The 24,467-nt window shown below is 29.3% G+C and overlaps 1 protein-coding gene across 1 annotated transcript; it reads right to left on the reverse strand.

Annotated features, from left to right (window-relative positions):
* Positions 1-274: 274 nt before the first annotated feature.
* LOC113549987 (protein takeout) lies at positions 275-6,629 on the reverse strand. Its single transcript, XM_026951549.1, has 7 exons — positions 6,471-6,629; positions 4,200-4,283; positions 3,872-3,964; positions 2,688-2,835; positions 1,487-1,620; positions 1,259-1,408; positions 275-970 (listed from the first exon to the last, which is right to left on the reverse strand). The coding sequence occupies exons 2-7, from the start codon at positions 4,279-4,281 to the stop codon at positions 819-821; spliced, it is 759 nt and encodes a 252-aa protein (XP_026807350.1). The 5' UTR covers positions 4,282-4,283; positions 6,471-6,629; the 3' UTR covers positions 275-818.
* Positions 6,630-24,467: the final 17,838 nt, after the last annotated feature.

The following is a 24,467-nucleotide window of genomic DNA, read 5'->3' on the forward strand; positions in this document are numbered from 1 at the left end:
AATTTTGTACACAATTATAATATATATATAACAATACTTTACAATAATAATAATTGATTTTTATATAGTTAATATTTCGTAAAAATTCAATATGCGATATATTAACTACAGTCGTACGTTTTTAAATGATTTTGTATTTTATTTTATAACACATATTACTGATTGTAAGTGCTACATAGTTGTACAGCAGCTGAGTCTTTTGTAGGACAGTAAACACAATTTTACATTCACAGTGTTTTATTTACACAAAATGCAATGAAAAAATGTTTATACGTGTTTTATAATGATTTTATTTCATTTAGCCATAGTAAGAAAAGGAACATACAATAAAGAAAAACAATTATTGAAAAAAAATTAACAATTGCTCGTAATTCATTTTAACGGATTTTGAAATCATATAGCTATAAACTCAGATCGGTTTTAAGCATAAGTATTAAGTTTGTTTTTAAGTGTACAAGATTAAATGATTAATATACAAAAATAAAAAAGCGGAATCACAATGTGTTTGAAAATAAATGCTTGATATATTCAATGCGTACAAGACACGTTTACGCGTTGATACATAATACAAATAAATGTGTAGACGAGATCAAGCATTTGTTTTTTTTTTTTATGTGTCTTTTATACACTATTTATAGGTCATACATATTTAAAATAACATTATACAAAAATATATTATGTGATAAATTATAAATTATATTGCACTCGACGTATCATTGAGCGTTTCAAAGTGCAAAGAGAAGCGTTTTCATATTGAAAACGACATTAACACGGAGTAACAATCAGTCGGACGCCTTTCGGATGCTGGGTCCGAGTCTTTATTCGATGACCCAATTGTCATACGGTACTCTGCTGAATAAGTTATCGATAAATGTTTTCATGGTTGCCATAAGCTTCTTTTTGATGTGTGGCTTCATTTCCTTGAGCAGTTCTTGTGAGTTTGAATTGATGAACAAGTTCAACGCGGCTTCTATTAAAATAAGTACATAACACGTAGATATATTAGCTTCAAATGTATATACTATTACTATATTAACTTCTAATTCACATTTATCAGAATAAATATATCATTCATATGACCGATAAATTGTTCAGTTTTTGATAAAAAATAAAAAATATACATTATGCTATATAGCACTATCGGCAGAACGAGTGTTCTAATTTTGCAACCTATGCGCTTATGTTACAGTGTATTTATAAATTTAATCTGTATTTGAACAGAAAAAAAAGTAATTTATGATTAAAATATCGTTTTTACCTAAAACAGCATTTCCGTTGTGAACATTCTTGATACCCATTTGAATGTCTTTAACGCTAAAGTCCATTTTCAAATCTTCTAAATGCAAATATTTTTGAGAGTTACGTTCTACTTCACTGGCCTTGATGTAGACTTTGGCCTTAACACCCTCTGTAAACAATATAAGGTATAATGGTAGGTGTGTTTGATAAAAGTATTAATTTCCCTCGCCGTGCGTTGCTTGCTTACCGTATTCACCCCAGTATTCACCACCGCCGGTAGCTTGAACCATAATAAGAACGCCGGAACTTCTATAATGTGCAACAGCTGAAATTTTCGGGATCGAGAAGGTGAGTTGGAACTGCAGTGAATTTAGGTCAGATCTACAAAACGAAAAATGTTTATAATATTACAATTACTCTTTGAATTTGATTGAGATCTACTACAACCAGCTATAGTATCAGTATTTCGAAGATTAAAATGTTTATTATTTTATTTCCCGATGTAAAGAAATTGTTTTAAATAATATTAAAAGTAAACGGGATATCTGTAGAAACTGCCAGACTGCCTAATTCGGATTATAATTTAGGAATGTATGAATATTGACTAATCGTCATGAAGATATTATATCAATATGTTCCGAGAATAACTATAAAATAATGTGCATATTGTTCCCAATCGTACTGAATATGTTTTATTTTTTTAGCGTTGAAAATACTACAGTAGTAAATCAGTAAACGACGACATGTATAACTATTTGTTTCTAAAAAAATGTTTTGCGCACGATTTCAACAGAGATTATTCGTTGCGACTATATTATAGCGTCTCGTTCTCGTTTTGCAAAACGACTTGTGTGAAATACGCAATAAGAATACGGTCGGACGATCGAATAATACGTAAATAATACCAACTCTGAATTCGAGTACGGTTTTTGTCGGTGAAATATGCGTCACGAAATCGCGTCCACGCTACGAATTAAGTACGATACACGCAGAAATATAATAATTGGCATCATTATCTGCGCTAACCGATTAATATGACGATATTATGGTCATTATACTAATAATAATAATATATTGTTTCCACTTCGGTTCATCCGAAACGGTGACAACGGGATGTAATAAATTATGGATCACTTATACGATATATCATGTAATAAAGTTAACCATACAGTATAATATTGAACGTCGAGTTTTCAGAATCGAATAAAACATCCCATCCGGTCACGGTGTTCCCGTGTAATATACTAATATTATGTAATAGCTCCGATTTTTTCCGCGTTTTAGAACGCTAAGAACGGATTGTCGAATAAAAAACGTATAGTTGTTTTGTCTTTGACACTGGCACTGGCTCGTTTGTGAAAATCGCGTATAGCGTTACAATAATATCACAAGTAATATTAAACGTCTGATTTCGATCAGATAACGGTCGACTTTAGTCGGGTGTATACCTGACTTGGTTGACGGTCAGGTTGCTGACGCCGTACGCCTGGATGTCTTTGAACGTGGCCCTGTAGCCGTCCGGGCCGGAGCCCAGTGACAAATTGATTTCGTCGATCACGATGGGTTCCACCTCTTCGATGCCCAGCTCGGGAATTCCTGCGGACAAATAACAGACGGTACGTCGCGTAAGTGTACATACACTATACATACAAAACAGTGATTGGAAACTCTGACCCAATAACGTATATACTATATATATATATATACACGGTTAACCTACCTACGTATGGCGAATGACGTTTGGCTAACCGTCGTCGTCGTATAATATGTACAATATAATATTCTGTACCTATAATGCCGCGCGTGTTATAAAATATGCGGTTAGGCGGTCTGGTCGCCGAACGGTAGAACTTAATCGGCATGCAAGAGGATGTACACTCATTTTTTACGTGAGCGAAATTTAGAGAGAGAGAGACAAAAAACGTCAGACCGTCGCCGCGTGCGATGAATTCCGCAGTGGACCGACGCTTGTTAACCGTACTATCGCCGTTTTTCGGCAGTTCGGTTTTCGTTTCGCCCGCACATAACGCACCATTACGTATCGTGCCCGTTTATACGCATACTTTTAGTCGGAAGACGCGCCGCCGCCGAACCGTCGCTATCGCGTACGGTATATTTTATTGCATCGCGTGATTTTAGCGCGAAACATGGTATAATAAACGACGAGCACAGACGACACGGTTGTCCGTGTGCGAAACCCGTCGGCCTAATATTGTATATTGTATTTCCTGTTTTTGTGCGGAAAGATTAAAATATGTACGCCCGTCGACGCGCGGACGATCTGTGTAAAAACGAAATACGTGATATGTTATACATATCATTTTGGAGGTTTTCTTCACGTGCGAATTCCGTGCCGGTACGAGTTTCACTTCTCGTTATCACGGCCGGTACCTAACGATTTGTCCAGTTTTGAGAAAGTCGCCGCTGGTCACTTTTACCTATTCAAAACACTTAAATACACATTAAACGCCCTCGTTACAGATGTATCGGCGTTACTTATAGTGCTACAAAAGACGACGCTTCGACCGAAATACACCACCCATAGTCTCGTCGAAATTGTAAACTAACCGTGCAGATAGCTCATAGCCTATAATTTTAGTACTTGATGGTTTATCTCATTACGAAAACTCACCTTTCCGGAAGTGCATAGCCAGATGGTTGGCTGAATAGGTCAAGCATTCGTTTACGTTTGGAGCTGACTTTTGGCATGGATGAATGTAATAAGCTGTAATACAAACAAAACAAATTCATTAATTATTTTACTATTATTGATTAACAATCGTCATTCTTTTTACAATATTACGGTTTGAGGCAATCATAAAAACCCACATAATTATTGTGTTAATGATAAAAATTAAAATTTCTTTGAAATGTACGGTAATATTTAAAAAAAAAATTAATAAAATCAGTTAAAATTGGTACCTACAATAATAATTCAATAATTGTAAAAACAATCTTACCTATGTCATGTTCCTGTTGTCGGGCTTCGGAAACTGCAAAGCCAATTATTGCGGCTAATGCCAAGTGCAGAGTGATATGCATTTCTGAAAAAAAAAACCAAAATTATTATTTATTAGCATCATTCATTGGTTATATAAAAAAAAAAAATACGTAATATTCTTATAACAGCGAGTCTTTTAAATATTTTTTTCTTCATTAAATATATATATACATAATATAAATATACTACAATTTAAATGGTTATGATTAAGATAGTTTTATACACTTTCGCACAAATTTAAGAAAAAAAGTGTAAACGTATTGAATCGCTTTGAAAACTATTATTCTATAATGGTTTATAGTATATTTAAAATAAATTTAATAACATTTTCATTATGATGTATTGATTATTTACTAACTTATATAAATTGAATTCAACTATAAATTCTAAAACTAACTTAAAAATATTAGTGTCATGGATGTAAACATTCAATAAATGTAAAACTTTAAGTTGAATAAAAATGTAAATATAGTAAACTCATAAACATCTCGTTTATTTGTTATGACTTATAAGATGTATTGTTATTATATATTTTTAATTAATAGCTAACTATAAAAAATGATAATAAAACTATAAATTATGACATTTTGATGATTAAAATGTCTTACCTATACTTGGTTTTATAAGTAATATTATATACTACAATGTAAACCTGTAGACACAGAGGTACATAAATAAATAGGTAAATCAATTTTTAACGATTTAAATTTAAATTCATAGACCAAAAATAAACATAAAAAATAGTTGAATGTTAGAAATAGAAATTTTTTTTCGTACTAAGGTACATTATAATGCCAAACGCAGTATATGTTTGCACTTGCGTAGTTTGCATTAGATGAGCGTATAATAGTTCATCGCCGACCTGTTTATGAGGCTGCAGCGACCCGGTGACCGTTTAAGGTCATGCACATATAACCCGACTTGGTTCAATGCCATTGTATCATAAGATTTTAGTAGTGTAGTCTAGCAAAAAATCGATACAGTAAAAAAGAAAAACAGTTGAAACGACAGGGACTAAGTCTACAAGACTTAAGGCTTAAAGAATATTATAATCCTACATCACCACGTAGATAATTGTACTAAAATTCAAAATTTAAAGTAAGAAGGACAATTCATTTTCGTGACAACCTTGATTTTATAAGTCACACTGATCATTCTGATTATTAATATTGTTTAAATATTTATAAAGATAAATGATACATTTAATACATTATTTATATCTATTATAACATGTCATTGTGTCATACATATTAAGTGGTGTTATCAAAAATGGATTATCTATCAAACGCTTTTAAACTTAAAAACAAACTTAAAATTTGTCTCTGAACTTGTATAATAAAAATAAAAATAAATGCATCTAATTATTTTTATTTTTAATCAAAGTATTTTTATAATTTCGAAACAACCATTTATAACATATTTAGTTTTATAATTACAATTTACAAGTAACAGTACAAATAGCTTTATCGGAATAAAACCTATCTGTATTTAATAAAATACAAACCATTTGTTTTAGTTATTGTGTATTTATCATGCATTTTTCAATATTATTTATTTATTAGTTTATGTTAAGAATAACGATAGCGCCACTTCAAAATTCAAATAATCTCCGTAGAAGATTTATACCTAACAAATTAATCTTTCATCTGACAGTATATTAACGGCATTGTCAGAATACACGTATACAACATCAAATAACTATACATTTAAATACAATAATACAAAATAAATTGTTGTTTATCAAACGATTGAACTAAATGTTGTACTTTATTTCATTTCAATTAAATCCAAATTTGTTTATAAAAATGTTATCGAGTGAGTAAAGATGTCTGATAAGTAATAAATGTACACTAGAAGGGTTTTAAAAATAAAAAATATGGTATAATTACCCGTCATAATAAAGCCTATTGGGCCACTTACGAGTATACTGTGCCGTTATATTAGTATATTACGTTTATCTTTGAATTAAAAGAAATGAATCGAATCAAGTGATTTGTTACTGCGGTAATATATTTATGAAGCATAGTCCCAAGCAGTCGAGTCGCCCTCGGCGACTCAGGAAAAAGACTGCCATTAAACGCAATACTTTTGATTCGTGATTATCAATTGTCAGCATAAAAAAAAAAAAAAGATCGTTTAGTAGAAATTGAGAGTTAGCTACAATTGTCTAATTGCTTGTTATATAGTGGTATTAGGTATATATTGTACGTCACATCGTCGGCTGACTTACCGGTCAAGCGAATGATCCTCGGAATTCGCGTATATTGTAGCGAGTGTCCTGCGACGCACTTGTAAATGGCCCGTCTCCGAAGGATATCGGAGGATGTTATATAGATTGATTGGTGTGCGTATGTCCGCCGCGTTTGGACTTGACTGCAACTCGACGCTGACCCGCCAAGTCTTTTAATAACTCTGTGCGCGCTCGGCCCGTGTGGGGGAGATCCGTCAGTCCTAAGACCGGTTAGCTGCTCCTCTGCACCCCCACCGCGCCGACATTCCAGCGCACGTCATGACGCGTTTCGGGTGGATGCATGAACAACGGTCGCGCGATGTCGAGCGCTCCTCGGAGAACACTCGAGGAAAATCTATTTCGTTTTAAATGTTTATTTTTATTCTTATTATTTTTCCATCACCGGATGGTTGAGGAACGATGTTGGATATCATCATCATCGTACAATTGCAATACCGGAAACCTACGATAACAAAGTGTTACATATACATGGCTACATGATAAGTTAACTAGATATACTGTGTAATGCGATGTTTGTATCGGTTGCGATCGATATCTACGCAGCGTGAATCCCGTGTCGTTGGGGCCCGTACTCGGACCAGGTTAGACCAAATATGGTGGGGAATCTGAATTTTGGGAAAGTGGAAATACTGAAATTTAGTAACTGTGACAATTTTTATTTTATTTTTGCATGTATCGATCACATTTTATAGGCATAATTTTATTTGACCAAGAGGCGATAATTAGTAAAACAAAAATTTCCGAATCCAAGAAAAACCTATAATGAACGAAATCGTAAGCGTAATACTATTTTAAAAATTACACGATACTTTATCTTATCGCGTAGAACGTTGTTTACGCGTTTCGTTGCGGAAGAATATAATCAATACATTTTAAATTCAAAAATCCACTAAGGGGAGTAATACATAGGTCTTAATGTGGCAATTACACTCTTACCCGATGGCTACAGACCCGTGTGTCTGTGTTAGCACATTTAGAGAAAGTCGTCAGCGTGTGGTTTACGCATTTGGGAAAAAGCCGTGACGCGATCAGATGTTTTCGGCTAGTCGCTACGTAAATATAGTATAGCGACTTGCTGGAAAGTTTAATCATTTGCCGTCCATGTAGTGGTCGTGTAGGTATCAACTATTAATAATAGCAATAATATACTAATAATATGAATGAGAGTAAAAGAACATGGAGAGGTTTGTGTTTCCAGGACAAACGCGTTTCTTTTTTGACTTTTGAAGTTCATAGAGATTTTTTGATTATATATTTTCAAACGAAAAATCGAGCATACGACAGTTATTAATTTTTAGAAACTAAATGAATAAAACTGTAAGACAAATAATAACAGTTTGCACAACAACATTGTTTAATCTAAAAATCAAATCTAAGAATGTCTGAACTGATACCTATTGGTTGGCCCGAACCCAGAGGTTCAACGTAAAGCGCATTGTTATCCGACACGATAGTTGTTTACGTGTTTACATGTTTATTCATTCGTCGTCGGGCTGGATAAATTCGTCACTCTCTCTTTATCTATAGGTATTAATGACAAATAATTAAAAATAATTATTTGCGCGAATTTACAACGGCTTACTGTGTTTATGTGATTCGAAACGTCGTGTTAATTTAACAATAAAAAACTAAAACACACACACCAATATTTTTGCTGGACGCGTGGCAAACAATTTTTCAAGGTGACAAATAAATACTGGTAAAATATTTGTTGACGACAGCTTACTATTGTAAGTGTTTTAAGTCTTTATCGAGTTGTCGTCGGGTACTGGACGTGTAAGTAGGTACACCATTAACACGGCTTTGAGTGAAAATCTAAGAAAGTTTATTGTGCTGAGTCACAGCGTATAAAATATGTTTCCAGTAGTAACTTACTGTTTTCGTTCGGGCATGAGTACATAAAAAATATTTCGTAAGATTGACAGTGGGTGCGAGACCCCGAAACGAGAAACCATCATTCAGGAGAAGTATAATTATTTTTAACGCGTGCTCATATAGAAACGGAATGTAAACACAAGTTCAAGGTCTCCGGTATTGTTTTCTCGTAATGATTGTGTGTAGAAAAAAAAAATAATAAATAATAAAATAAAATACTCTGTCATCCAGACAATATATTATTATTATATCAACGATTCATCCAAGACACTCGTGCTTGTGTATATATTTAATTATATTATTCATCACGGATATGTTAAATTTACACCTCAAATGGGTAAATGGCCTCTACAATAATTACTACAGCCCCTGTCGCAACAGGTACACGCGATGGCGTAATAAAAAATCATAAAAATATTAAACAAATAGTCGTATTTTATGATAGACGTCCACGTAAATGATTCTCAGGTTTCGTTACAATTATCGGTTACTTGCTAGTCAGCAAATCGTGTTGATGATTGTTGATTGGTGGTCGACAACATTTTACGTGGCTATACTATGCGAGTACACGCAGTACGTTATATTTTACGCATACAGCTTTAGGTTAGACAGTCGTCTTGGAGAGAAGAAAACATATTAAATATATTATTATGGTAACATGATATACGTATTATATAAACATTAAGTCATTGACTTCTGACAATCTATTAGACATTTTAAAAATATAGGTTTATATGAATCATTAATAATTAATTATAATTACCTAAGTAATTTTGTTAAACCGTGTCCTTTACTCGGAAGTCAACAGTAAAGGAAACCACAATATATGAAATGTATAAAATCATACCGTTAAATACCGTCCATTGTTATAAATCCAAATGAACATAGCATACCTACTAAGTATCTGACGTCTGTATACAAAAGAGGGATGATGGAACATTAATATACGACAATAATTATAAACTGAACAGTTTTGAGTATTTCACAATTCAAATATTATTTTTATTTATTATTTATCATTACAAAATTATTACATTATCGCATGGTCACAATATTATTCGGCGGTGTATTGATACACGCACCGTCAAAAATATTCATAAATAAAAGTTTTAGTTGTCGTTATTTACAAAAAGAATACTAGACACGTACATTTTTATTATATGAATTCCACAAGCATTACAATTCATCGTCCAATTACACAGCAATAGCAGTAATTTAATTAATGTTTAATAGTCGTGTCAAAATTAAACGAAGTCCTAAGCAATAACCCAGACAACATTTTTATTCTATTAACACGTAAAAGTCGATCCAACTTATAACTCAGCATGGCCAATTTTAACTAAAACTTATTCTAAAATAATTTCTCGTGAACGACGAATGCCAACCACATATAGGACTGTACAAGCATTAATGAGAATTATTTTCTATTCCAAACAATTCCGTCTTTTTTCTTTTTTTTTAATTATTGAATCTCCTGACATTTTTGACCCCGTGTGTATCAGGTAAGACACTAGTACGCACATCAGAATATTTTTAAAGTAATAATTTTTTTCTCCGTTATTTGGACTATTGATTGGCGTGATTGATCGTATAAAATTTAATATTTTTAAATTTATTTCAGAATACCATTGCAACTGATATTCCAGATTATTGTTATTGATTGTATAATGGTCATTTTATGAGCACACTGTGAAATAATGTAACTACCTGTGATTACCCCTCATAAGTAAGTTTATAAGAAGATAGCTTTAATGAATTGACGTTCAAACATTGAAAAGCTTCGCTTCACTCTCCGCCACAATAAGGAAAAAATAATTTCTACATATTATAAATTATTATTTTCATTATTTTATAATAAAGATGCAGCTTTATAAATTTAAATTATTAAATTATTAGTAACTAAATTTACATAGAATTGTATCACCCAACAACAATCTATTTCAAATAACTTGTATGTGTATGTGTTTGTCTCAAACCACAATGTATTATATATATAAAGTTTTCTGAGAACATCCGAATATTAATTCTAATGAGTATGGACTTAATCATGGCGTAATTACCTGTTTAATGAATATTATCTATTTTATATTTCAAAATATAATAGTATTAAAAAGGTTAGGCAGCAAAAGTAGCTATTTTTATGGAATTAGGTTGTATATAGAGTGGTTGGTATTGACATTTTTATTCCGAAGGATTTTAATGACGGCCTCTTATGCATAATAACAAATAATTTGTTGCCCTATTTTTATTAACAGGTAATAAAAATATGTTTTTGAGTATTACAAATTATTTAAATCATTGACCTTAATTAATAATTAAATTAGAACACGGATATGAATTATTAAGAGATTACCGTCAATAAATATAAGATGTCTAACTACATAAACATATTGTGTTGAACAATTTGTATAATATAATATTTAATATTATAGCAACACAAATCGCATTATTTCCAACACTAAGATAATAAGTAACGTTTCTGATATTTTGTTTTACATTCATAAGTTGATTTTATTTATTTTAATATCTTATGTATTTTGTAATCCTCAGCCATACAGCTATAACATAGTAGTTCATAAAATGTTTATTATTTTTATTAAAACGATCATCTTATTTTTAATAGGTATACAAAATTGAAAATATAAAACAGTTCATAATAAATTACAAGTTATAGGGTATAAATACATTTTTAATTTTAAAACAATATAAGAATATTCCGCAAGTCTAATGCTTACTAAAAAAAAATTCTCAAGCTGATTATGGTTTTGCCAAAAATAGAAAGTACAATATAAGTTTTGTTAAAACATTTTCAAAAAAGATATTTTTTAAATCTTAAAAATAAATACAATTTTTTGATTGTTAACTATTAAAGGATTTATAGTATAATATAGTATATATATATATTTAGGGATCGTCCTCTATAATAAGAGGAAGGATTGTTTACATATGCAAAAGTATTGGGAAATTTTCTCGATTTAGAACTGGTCAAGGTCGCTGGTCATTAAATATCTTTACAATATTATTTAATTAACTATTCAATGGTGTTATTAACACTTGTACAATGCTATACATGATCAAACAATAAACCAAATAATAAAAACAAAAAAATAAAATTTTCACAATATTAGATACACAGTTTATAAATATTATTGAATAGCATAAAGGAATATCACTATAACATATTACTCCTCCTCAATTATGTATAGCTCATCGACAATATTATATCTAAAATTAATATTTTGACTGTTCCGGATTTATCTATTTTTTTTTTAAATTATTGACTTTAATATTGATCATAATTTGTTAACAAATACACGCACACACGTTGTGTATTATTTGATATGACAAGGTAAAATATTTTGAAAATCTCTTATTTCTTATGTAAGTGTTACATTAACGTACGACTGTAGCCTGTAACTCATCATATTATTATTGTGCATTACAAACGCACCAAATATTATAATATGTTTTTTTTCAATTCAGTCATTAATCGGTTGCTAGCATTACATCATTTTGTGTAGCATTTTATGTATCATTTATTTAAACCATAGATTTTTTACGTATATTATAAATTATTTTAGTATTATAGTAAAATTACGTCTATGATTTGAACTAAATGTTATTGTTCTACTATAAACAATAATTGTACAAGACCAAAACATTGGAATTGCGAAATTTTCATAGTTTAAACAACCTAAATAACCAAATTTTTTTTGAAAATAAACTAATATGAGAAGAAATTATTAAATATATTATTAATATCAAATCAGCATTGGATTGATTTTCATTTTATTTTATTTTATTTTATTTGGCATAAAATATATTTTTTATCGATTTCATCATTTTACTGTTTTATTTAAAACTAAAACTAAGGGCTATTTTTTAAAATCAAATTAATTTAATTTAATATATAAGCTTCAAAATTATTTTGTACAAAATATTCTACTAAATACATTTAACAAATTATAAAGATGAAAGGTACACTACTGTTGGTTACTGTGGAAAATAGATCTTAAAATATTTTAGTGTTATGGCATATACTATATACTTACAAATTGTATTAATTATCGCTAGTATTATTATTAACTGTTATCATTAACATAGATTTTATAATTTAAAATTCAATAAATTTATATTCATATAATTATATAACAGTATAAGACGTCATATACAGTGTTCTTTTGAGTTTATATTTATATAAATGTATAAATTTTAGCTAAAACCAGCTATTAAAATAACAGAATGAATAAAACGTAATTAACTAAAATTAAATGTATTTATTAAATTAAATTAAATTACATGATGTAAACTTTAAATGTGTGCATTTATAAATTACAGAGGTGCTACTTAGATTTCGAATTAGCAAATAGTCTTTAATACGACAGAAAATTATTATATAATATCTGATACAAGTATAATCGAATCGATTGCGGAATTATGTCAAATTCCGACTGACATTAGCCAGTACATACAGAGTGCATCAATTTATCGACCAAAATAATTTTATCTTTAATGCGCTTATAGGTAACCTAACCTGTACGCTGACCGTCGATGACAACGTTTTCAAAATCGATCGCGCTGATTATCCTTGTGTGCCTTAACGTGTCTGAAATGACAAATTGCCGCGGCACACAGTCGCTGGCCAAACTCATTATACGAGATAACCATCTCGACGAGAAGACGGGCCAATAACGGCGGGTTTCCTCGTGGCTTGACGTACAACAATAAAGCAAACAACAATAATAAGAAATTAATAAAATAGCCATTGCAAGTTAAAATCCTCTAATGAGGCGCCTGAAGAATTTACAAACTCATCGTCGCTGACGCGATTAAACATTACACTTAACATAATATAACGAGTAGGTAATAGCAATACATGCAGCTAGTGAATAATCACGACCCGTCATTTGGGGCTGTGATCGGCATAAATTTACGAGTAAGTACGTGGACATGCTCACGTATGCCATAGCGTTTTGCGTTTCATATTTTTATTTATTGAACAATACAGTCCACTGTTTGGACAGATTTTTGCTTCGAATTGAAAAAACACGAATTGCCGCGTATTATACGTTATATTATATATAGGTACCGCATAATGGATGAAAATGTCAATATTTCGCTTAAAGAAGCGTGCCATGGTTTACGTTCAAATTAATTTGACAACCCATTCTTGATATTATATAAACTCAAAATAAATATTTTATCAGCGTACATTAAATGTTTCAGCGAGTATTGTTATTTTTATTTTTTTATCCTGCCCCCCTTTTTTTTGTAAAATTTACAAAGTATGACGAGTAACAACGTTTATGCGTAATTGTTATAGTATATACGCATTAGAGTTAACGAGATATCATAAAGTATATTAAATAATTAATGCGAATTAACCTAATCACGTATAAATTAAAAAGTCGTTTATTGACACCAAGCTCCTGGTGGACTTAATCTATAATACGCATACCGGTTACACATTTATATACATATATTGTAGATACTCGTATTGTGACATCGTGATCGCCCCAATCAAAAAATAAATTTTTTCCAACTACCTATATTAATGTATGTGTATTTCAAACAAAAATTATATTGTTTTACCCGATCTATATAGATAGATATTTAAACAGTGCCTTGAAATGTGTAGACGAAGCAAATGAATCCAAGTACAAGTTTTTAGAATATAAAATTATGAAAAAAAAAAACGATCTATTATAATAACATATAATTAATTATACTATTGATATTGTTTGTATAAAATAATCATTGAACAGAAGTATACTTACGATCTCTTTCGAATTATTTTAGGGCCATAATGTGGCCTCTCTGATAATCGTTTCCAGTGATCTTCAAAAAAAAATAATCACTCATTACTCGTTGATTTAAGTACATAAAAACTATAATCCAGAAAATTGTTTATATTATATTTTATAAATTATGGTTTAAAACTGTACACAATTAAAATACACAATGTAACCCAGTAAAACTAATACATAACTGCAAAATATTGTACTACGTAATTAATCATAATAAAAAAATTTTCCTAACACTTCTTATTATATTATTATTGTTCACTCTTCACTAGTTCACTGTATACTTGGTATTATATTTACTATAATTTTAGACAAAATAGTTATTTATTCATTCCTAATGGCTACTACATATACCCCTATGTACTTATTGCTAATTTTCGGAGAAAAGTAAATTAATACATTTTAATACATTTTATGTTGAAACTGGTTCTACACTAGTCACAATTGAATGGTCGTATTCATGATGATTTAATGGAAAAGACTTCAAATTATTAATTTTCCATTTCTAAATTATAATCAGATACCTAAATTAATTTCACGTGAACTTGAACTAAAACGTGACTTTGAACACGAATATTATCCGAGGCCAGTATTTATTACCCAGTATAATAACCACATGATTATTTCTCGAAGGACTAGTTTTTATAATAGCGCCTATAGAGAGTCCAGCTCTGGAGCATATGTTAATTATTATTTTAAATATATTTAATGTGTTTTGTTCCAAATACATAATATTTTAAAAATGAAACATTTAAACTGTTAACTAAAAATAGGCATATATTTTTAGGATATAATTGTAAAAAAACAAGTTTGTTTCTTCCGGAAAAAAACTGTATTATAATCCAAATCGTTCGTATACCTAGACCTCTAAAGTGAATAATAAACCTACAAATCAAATAACACTTTCTACAAATTAAAAATGTATTTCGTTCTCTCTATTTTGGACTGCATTTGTAACTTTTTCATTTACGTATGACTTTTAATTTCATGAAAAATGTATTAAATGTTATGTTTTACTTATGTTAAGTCATCATATTTAATATAGATATATAATTAGATGTACTGGGTACTTATACGCTTCGATGCATTAAATTGATTTTCTCCACACACGTTTTAATTTTCTCTTCATTATCGTATGTATCAATAATGACAATAATGAAACTCACTCGTACATATTTTGTAATCATTAATACCATCAATTTGTGCAGATGACTAGTTACCGCAATCATTTCCTCTCAGTTATGAATGTGACATTAATGAATACTCTATTTATGAACCATAAATCATTTAACAAATCATCATTTTATATTATTTATATTTTATTTTATCATTGATTATCTGCAATTTTCTTACCAAAAATACTTTTTTAATAATTTTTTCCAATATAAAAAATATTATAGGAGCGTAATCGCGCATGATGTAAAATTTATTTAGTCTGAATTTTAACTTTGAGAGAAGCAGTAACTCTTTTACTGACTAATGTATGATGTACTTATTATATTATGTATTTTTCATACGTACTGTATTTTCAAAATGGACGAATATAATTAATCTAAATTGGAGCGATTCCTATGCATTGCGAACGCGGTGAAAAATACTTTTCAATTTAATGGACTGTATACTGTATACATTTTACTAGTGATGGTCTATTAATAAATTTAGCAAGATAGTAATATAACATTATTATTGTTGTCATAGTTTTAAGTGGTATGAGAACTATTAAATCACCGACTATCTCTGATACGGTGTATCAGTGAAAAATTAACATCAAACGGGGGACATGAAAGGATCTTGATGCTAATTTTATTAAACAAGACGTTTAGTCAGGTAAACTAAGTACAGTTTACCGTATTTCGAAATAACATTTTAGTATAATATATTTTACTTTGCCGATGACCAAGTAGCAATACTGCATGGAACGAGTGATAAAACAAGTCAAGTTCAATATATTTATGTAGATTATTATTATACATTTTGCTAAGAATATAATAAAAAAAAAGTTATACCTATATATAGGACTGCGTAACAATACGAAACAAATGTAAGATGACACATTCGTTTAGAATATATTGGTAATGTGGAATTGGTTTCCGGGTCAAATAAAGTGTATGAATTAGTTCCCGAAAAAATTATATTCCAGTATACAACTGTTACAAAATATGTACAAATCAATAATCTTATAATATTTTATTAGGTTTTAAGATGTCTGGGAAAGTCTATAAATATAATTTTATATCTAGTTGTATCTAGTAGTGATTGTTTAGTTTCATTTAATTGTTATTATTATTGATGTAAGGAAAAATAGTATTACTGACCAATATACGTATGCAACTATATGATATTATAAATAATAATAATAATAATAATAAATATAAACACAATTACAGTAGTAAAAATCTGATGGACGTACATTGTATAGGATTTTGATAGGTAGTTTACTTGCCAAATATAGAATGTACCTAGGTAAAGGTAAGTACTTCGACAATAATTAAACACGTACCTACCTATATGGTGATGATAAATCAAATATATTATTGAGGAAAAAATAAAAGATATTAATGATGTTTTGAAATTAAAATTAAATAATATTTAGGTAATGTTGTTTTCAACATACATATAAGGACGCATAACAGATTGACGTATACATACGTCATACCAGATTGTTATTAGTTTAAAATTATAATTTTATTATTCCACAATATCAATTTTATAAGTGTACAGAATATACAATTATTATCTATATATATGCATATATATAATGTAAATAATAAGTAAAGACTTATTCAGTTTACCTATACTTAAAATAAATTATGGTACCAAAATTCAAGTGTATGAAAACCAAGTATTAGAAAGAAATCTAAAAAAAAAAAAAAAACCGCTTAAAGAAATAATATTCGTTGTACGTCCAATTACTATTTCCGAAATTTAAACAATATTTTCATAATAAAAAATCAACTATCAAAGTATAACAAACGGTTATAATCATTTTCGATTCAAAAAAGATTAAAAAATATAATTGGAATGGCTATTTTAAACGTGTAATTATTGTGAATAAAGTTTACGAAGTAATACTGATGGATTCATTTTATTTAATAGTTTTTAAATTGACTTTTGGATAAAGTATAGGTAAATTGTAATATCGGAGTTGTTTGTATACATCATGATGATTCATCAAATATGATCAACCCCATTATTATTTTTAATATTCAATTTATACAATTTCTTTTTTTAGAATATTTTTAAGTATACTTAAGGATCATATTTTCAATTATTTAGAATCTTTACTCCATTTAAAAAGTTACTGTGGCTATACACTTTTTTTTAATGAAAATCCACCTGTTAGATTCTGAGCAAAGCATTTGAAAATATGGTCCTTGAAAAAAACGTAAAACACCAAAAATTACAATTTGCATAAATTTATTATCAAAGAAAAAAATGTGAGTATGCTTAATAAATCAACCTATATAGTATATACAATTTATTTAACTATACTATATGATAATGTAACAGAAAAAAAGACAGTACAAGGGCATTTTAGAGTATATACCAATGGGCTATGTTATTGAAATAGTAATTTGTTTTCCAGATGGGTTTCTTTGGTTTTCCAAACTGTCTGTGCAACGACGTTGATTAATAACTTCCATTATTATAACGAATTAGCTAGCAACAAATATTTAAATGAGAATTATTTTTTTTGCAACATAAAAATTGATTGTTCAATTCGTTACGGGAATAAAATACATAACATACAAAACAACCAAATAAATAATAATACAACATAATAACAATAATCATTGCGTACATATTATTATTTATTTGCACATTAAATAATTCTCATGTTTTATAAGCGTGTGTACTGTGTACGGTGTACCTATACCTAACAAAGTACGTGTGCGTATTTATACTGCGCCATAATCGCACGGATAGCATTATTGTGTGCATACTTAATGGATAAATGGTTTTGAATGGCAATGACGCACGTGTTAACGACGGTTGAATTCGAATTAGCCTAACCAACTCCGCGGTGCCATGTAATACGTATGCCCAAAAAAAGAATACTTACGATAAAAATAACGCCCCTCTTGAATAATTTTGTCACCAAAATCGTCTGCGTAAGTCATACAATCAAACAAAAAAAAAAAACTCATTGGCAGCGAATTTCCGGTATGGTGTAAACAAATATCACATGAATAATAAAATAATATAATTTAATATAGTGATATATATATGCACACACACGCCAACCAGCCGAAACAATACATTTTGATCACGACAATATTCCATATTATCCAACTCGACGGAGGAAAAGTTAATACAAAAATCATAATAATTAAAATAAACTTCACTCGAAAACTGTATGTAAACAAACGAATTATTTGATCAAACGTCAACAGTTAAAATTATATTTATCGTACAATTCAATTTATCGCTAAATTTGTCTGTAGTATAGAAGAAAATGATGCAGGTAATTTGCATGTATGCGGCATAGCAGCGTGATAAATGATGAATGGAAATTACGTACATCGTTTTTCGTATGACTTTGAGTTTGAAATATAATAATTAAACAGCATACACATTATGTATTTAATGTGTATGTGAGTTGGAGTTTATAAGATGAATAAAATATAATTTTATGTGTTGAAATATAACATAACTCTACGTCAGTGAAAAAATATTATACTTTTCAAATATTGTACTTATGATCTGAGCGAGTTATGTCATATTACTGAATTACCATAATATGCGTAATATATTCAATTCACAGTTAGTAAGCTAAAAATGTATAATGAAGCATATTCAATATTTAAAACTTTAGCCCGCCAACACTTTTGCAACTTTTTCTACTCTGATCATGTGTTTATATTTTACATTGAAACCTAATTGTAACACAGAAAGTGAAAATTAATTTTAAATTATTATTATTATTAATATTATTCGATTAAAATGATAATTGTATAATATCATATTGATATTTATAATTATAATACTTAAACCAGCGATTAACTATAGAAACCCGAATATGGCTATATAAGTAACAACCCTACAAAAGTGTCACGCATGTCACAACCCGATTGCTACCGGCCCCTCTTGATCTGCCATATGTAAATCTGTTTGATATTACGCTTTTTTAATATTTAGACATCATATAGGCACGTAAAAGTAAACGAAAATAGTGTGATATTGATGTATAATATGCTAGTATAGAGGATTAAAAAGAAAGTCTCGATCTCACTCTCAGTTTTATTTATGACTTTATAAGTATATAATTATAATAATATTATGATCTATCCACAACTTTTACATAGAGCCATAGAAGCTTTGCGTTTCAAACATTCGAACAGTATAAACATATCAGTGGATCGTGCGCACTGTCTATTACTGAATTCGTGATTGCTTCTTACTGATTGGACATAAATCTTATTACACTAAACAAATAAACTGCCATACTCGGTTGTAGCTTACAAGATTATTTAATATTAATCAACATGCACAATAGTATAATTATAAAATGATTTTATTGATTCTATTATGGTTTTTTTAATAATGAATATAGTTATGATTTATAATTAAAGTAAATAAATAATTACATGAATAAATACATAACTATGAAGAAAAGTAACATATTATTTTTTTCTTTTTTTTTAACATGCGGAAAGTACAACTTGATACGTCATCCTTGCACATTTCATGTGTATTTCAATAAATAATTGAATTTGCTCATGTTCATATTGGTACAGTCAATATAATATAATGTTAAATTTGAACAACATTGTACACGAAATATGTTGTGTAACTGTTAAACTGATTGAATACAAATTAATAAGACGAACCTCGAAGGCTTTAAGGCTAATATACCCGGGTTCTGAGTCCGAGAATCAGTCAGAGTCGAAGAATAAAAAATAAAAAGTAAAATTTATTACTAATCTCAGATGATATACTTGTATATTAAATATTATCACGTACTGAAAAACCACGGTAAAATAAATAAGAAGGTCCTCTAGCCTCTTAAAACGTAAATCGATTGTATATTTTTTAATTTATTGAAATCCAAGAACGTAAGAAAAAAACAAATTACATAACGATCAATAGTATTTAATTTATTGCTACCTAAACTTATATAAATATTATTATATATTTTGCCGTTTACATTAAAGAGTTAAATGACTTAAATTAAATGAATTTAAGTTTTTATTATTCTTAGTAAGAACGCATTACATAAAATTATTTCATACTAACAATAACATTTTGCACTTATATCTATAGTAAGTATATTATATAGATAGTAGGTACCTATATCATCATATACATATTCATAATTTATATGAGTTCAAGAATTTATAGGAATTCTGAAAAATATTTAATGCATTATAAAATCTTAATTACGTTGACATTAATTAAAGTATTTTACTAAGTACCTAACTGTAAATTGAATTTGAAATTATTGTTTATTGTTTGATATCTATAAGAAATAATCAAGCAATTAATTCTAACAATATTAGGATTTATAAAATATGATGGTTTTATAATTTTACAATTCTAATTGTAACAAACTAATCTTATAGTAATAATTAGGTTCATAATAATTAAACACGTCATAAGCTTATAAGTTATAAATAATAACACATAAACGTAAAATTCTAGAAATTAATAAATTGCTATATAAAGACTACAATAAATTAACATCCAATATGTCATGACGTTTTTTTTCATTTCTGGCATTCGGTCATTTATTATTAACTCTTTATATTTAATACATATTTTTTTATAAATTAACGACTAAAAAGTAAAAACTTAACAGTTAATATATTTATTAAATATTTATTCAAATGCACTAAATATTTATTCAATGATTCGGTTTTTTTTTTTTATTAAAATATTCTTTTAGGGATCCAAAAAAATTTAAATTATACACTTTCATGACAGAAAAACTATTATGACTATTTTGTTTAGAATCAAGAATTTAAAAAATATATTTTTTAAATGAAATTGTATTGTTAATTGCTATATTAAAATAAAATTAATGAAAAAAATTATTTTCGTTTTATGATAGTTTAAGAATTATATTTAGTCATCAAGTATAGTATAGGTATACGAGTATAATGGCTGAATAAGTGGTTACAAAATAGTAAATACTAAATAATCATGTATTAATGTTAAAAATACAAAAAAAATATCTAACAATTTGTATGACAAAATTATACTTCAATAATACTTTAATTTAGTATAATTAGTAATTATTTAGTAATAGAGCTTTTCATCGAGATGGGATTCACAAAGAGCTATATTTCATAGTTATGTTAATTGTTAATTACTTGTTTGTAATTAAAAGTGACTTGTAATAATTTTAATAGGACTCGTTTCGTTACAAATCCGTTTCGTGCATGGTTGCCTGTTGATTGAGTATACGTATACAATATTTTACATTATATATTTTTTTAATGTTTAATTAAAAAGGCGTTTTTTAATTTGCTCGACTGTTGTTAAGTCTTTGGGACACAAGTTACTTTTTAAAACGCTTGTATTGATTAACATTTAAATATTGAATAGTGCAGCTGTCTGATACATTAAATTTATTGAGTTCAACTTTAAAACTATCTTAATTTCATACAGACTTATCATCTTACGAAGTACGCAAGCCGATAAACCTACATAAACTGTGACCTTAATTATACATAAATCGTGTATTTTATTCACTGTCACAATATTTATAAAAAAAAAAAAAAAAATGCTAACCTCTCGGTAATCAAGTATGAACGCAGTTGTAAGAACTGGACAGATAAACGCATTGAAGCGCGTGCATTTGTGCAAAAACCATGTACACTGACAAGACGACGAATACAAATTATCTAATTATAAATTTTTTCAGACTTGGAAATCAAATAATATTGATCGATAATCTCAAATGCGCATTTTATTTATTTCGTTAATTTATATTCATTTTTTTCTTTACTTTCGAAATGTTGCTAGCTTGTTTCACTGGAATTACAAAACAAAATAATCGTGATTTCACGGAACAATCAATATTTTCTGCAGTTTTTCAATATAATAATATTTTTTTATAGTCATTTAAGATAAATAGGTACTAGAATATTAACTTACTGCCCCGATATAATAGCTAGTTTAACTTATTGAGAAGGCGTCGATTGTTACTCGTTACTTGTTTTAGTAACTATATCGCGCTCAATTGACAGTTCAATACAATCCAGCTATACGAATTAAGCTAACAATAATTGGCGGGTCATGAGTGCTTATGATTGCGTTTGCGAAGAAAAAAATAATAATAAATGTTTGCGATCGCTCCACGTACAATAATATAACAAAAGTACTATGTGTTGAATGTTCGTCGTCGTCGGCGTGCAATATATTACTGCAACTACTGATGCAGCAGCAGCACGCAGACGCGTGATGACAATAATAACAATAATACACGTAATTGTTTTCCCAAAGACTACGACGGTGTTTTATAGAACGACAAAGACAATTAATAATCGATTATATTATTACCTACTAATAATAATAATATTGTACCACATGCGTTTTTATTCTCCTCTGTGTTTTTAAAACATCTGCTCGGCGTGTACAAGTGCGTGTGCACACGGGTTGATTGCCCTCGATATTACCGTTATGTGAACCACTGACATTCTTCCGTCGCATCACAGCAGCCGCGGCGACTACCGGGCCCTGTTGCGCGTGCTCTTCCGTTATCGTGAATCGTAATTCGTAGATTTACCTCTTGAAGACAATAGGCCAACCGGCAGTGATTAAACTCGTATACGCTTCTACGCGCACTTGTTATATGCGTACGTGGATATATTTATATATATTTTTTTACGCACACTCCGCAGAACTCGATCGCTGATGACACGCGTACATACAACAAACGCGAGATCCGCCGACGCCCGCCGCCGCTGCGCCGTGTACAGTTGATATAATTATTGGTAATATTATGGTGATGACGGCGACATCAATATAATATGGCCGGAAGATCCGGACCTCGCCGTAATTGCTATAGCGGCACTGATGAGCTTTGTCATCGGAAACCGACAACCGGCCGTTTATCGGCCGAGTAGACACCATCGGTCTTTATTATATTATAATCGATTTGAATAAACTCGATCGACGAAAAAATATGTTTTCGCGGCGATATAATTTTCCCTGAATATTTACGTTTTCGATCGAAATGGAAATTCTGCGTGTGTACTATATGATAATCGAATAGATTAGACGTTTATAAATGCGGTTAATGCAATAAAAACAGAGTTACGTTATGGTTATGGTACTTTGTAATATTAATAATAGATATTAGTTAAAATATGACGTTAAGGTACTAGTTATAGAATGTTAAGGAATATTGCAGGACCTCATATGCCGATCCAATAAAATTGTATTCGTAGACACAAACACAGACTATTTTCTAGTCTCCGTGCTGGTATCTTTGTTTATTTGCATATAAACACATTCCGGGCTAATCCAGTCACAATTATCGAACAAAAATTACCTCCATATATATAGCTTCGATTAGTATTGTGTATTATTCGTTTTAAACAATTTAAATTATTATTGATTTTTGAGACTAAGTCGTGCATAATATATCTTAAAATATTGTTTCTCCCCGGTGAATACAAAAACTCCTGAGCATTATAAAACAAGTCTAATGCTAATCAAGATTTGTCACATCAAAACAAATCAATAGATATATTATAATATGAATTACTCATATACGCGTGACATGCTAATCGTGAAAATGCAAAATAACTGTATCCATACAGGTTTTATGTTAATATGTAGATTGTAGGTATGTATAACTACATTATACAGCCATCATCGTACTTTTCAAATATTTGAATACAATTAAAAATTTTAAGTTTTAGTAATATTTTATTATACATTTTGTGTATCATGGTGTATACAACCAAATATATACAGACACAATTCACGAGCAATATTTTTAATTTTGTTTATTCTTTCGGTTAGAATTTAAGTTTAATTCGTTTCAAATGTACTGAACTATATACTTTAGTTAAACAACTTTTTATAAAAAAAATATTTATAATATACAAAAAAAAAAGAACGTTTTAAACAAACAAGACTTGTTTTTTATTACTTTAAAAAAAACTTTTTTGCCACCCTGAGTACAGATTTGCTTGTCGTATGTGGTATACTGTATACTTGTTAAATATACCTCTCGTCCACTAAATCATTTCACTTAGTCGATGTCGACAACGATTAAAATTAATCTTGATAAAAGTCTGCTTATACATAAAAAAAAAGTGCCATAACTTATGTAGTTGGATTT

Source organism: Rhopalosiphum maidis, chromosome 4 (assembly GCF_003676215.2).
Source record: "Rhopalosiphum maidis isolate BTI-1 chromosome 4, ASM367621v3, whole genome shotgun sequence".
NCBI classification, from domain to species: Eukaryota; Metazoa; Arthropoda; class Insecta; order Hemiptera; family Aphididae; genus Rhopalosiphum; species Rhopalosiphum maidis.

Excerpts from the sequence above, each read along its gene's own strand:
- LOC113549987 (XM_026951549.1), bottom strand. The coding sequence starts at position 4,281 with ATGCATATCACTCTGCACTTGGCATTAGCCGCAATAATTGGCTTTGCA. Across the intron at positions 3,965-4,199 it reads ACAACAGGAACATGACATAG|CTTATTACATTCATCCATGC; the intron begins GTAAGATTGTTT and ends TTTGTATTACAG. Across the intron at positions 2,836-3,871 it reads GGCTATGCACTTCCGGAAAG|GAATTCCCGAGCTGGGCATC; the intron begins GTGAGTTTTCGT and ends ATTTGTCCGCAG.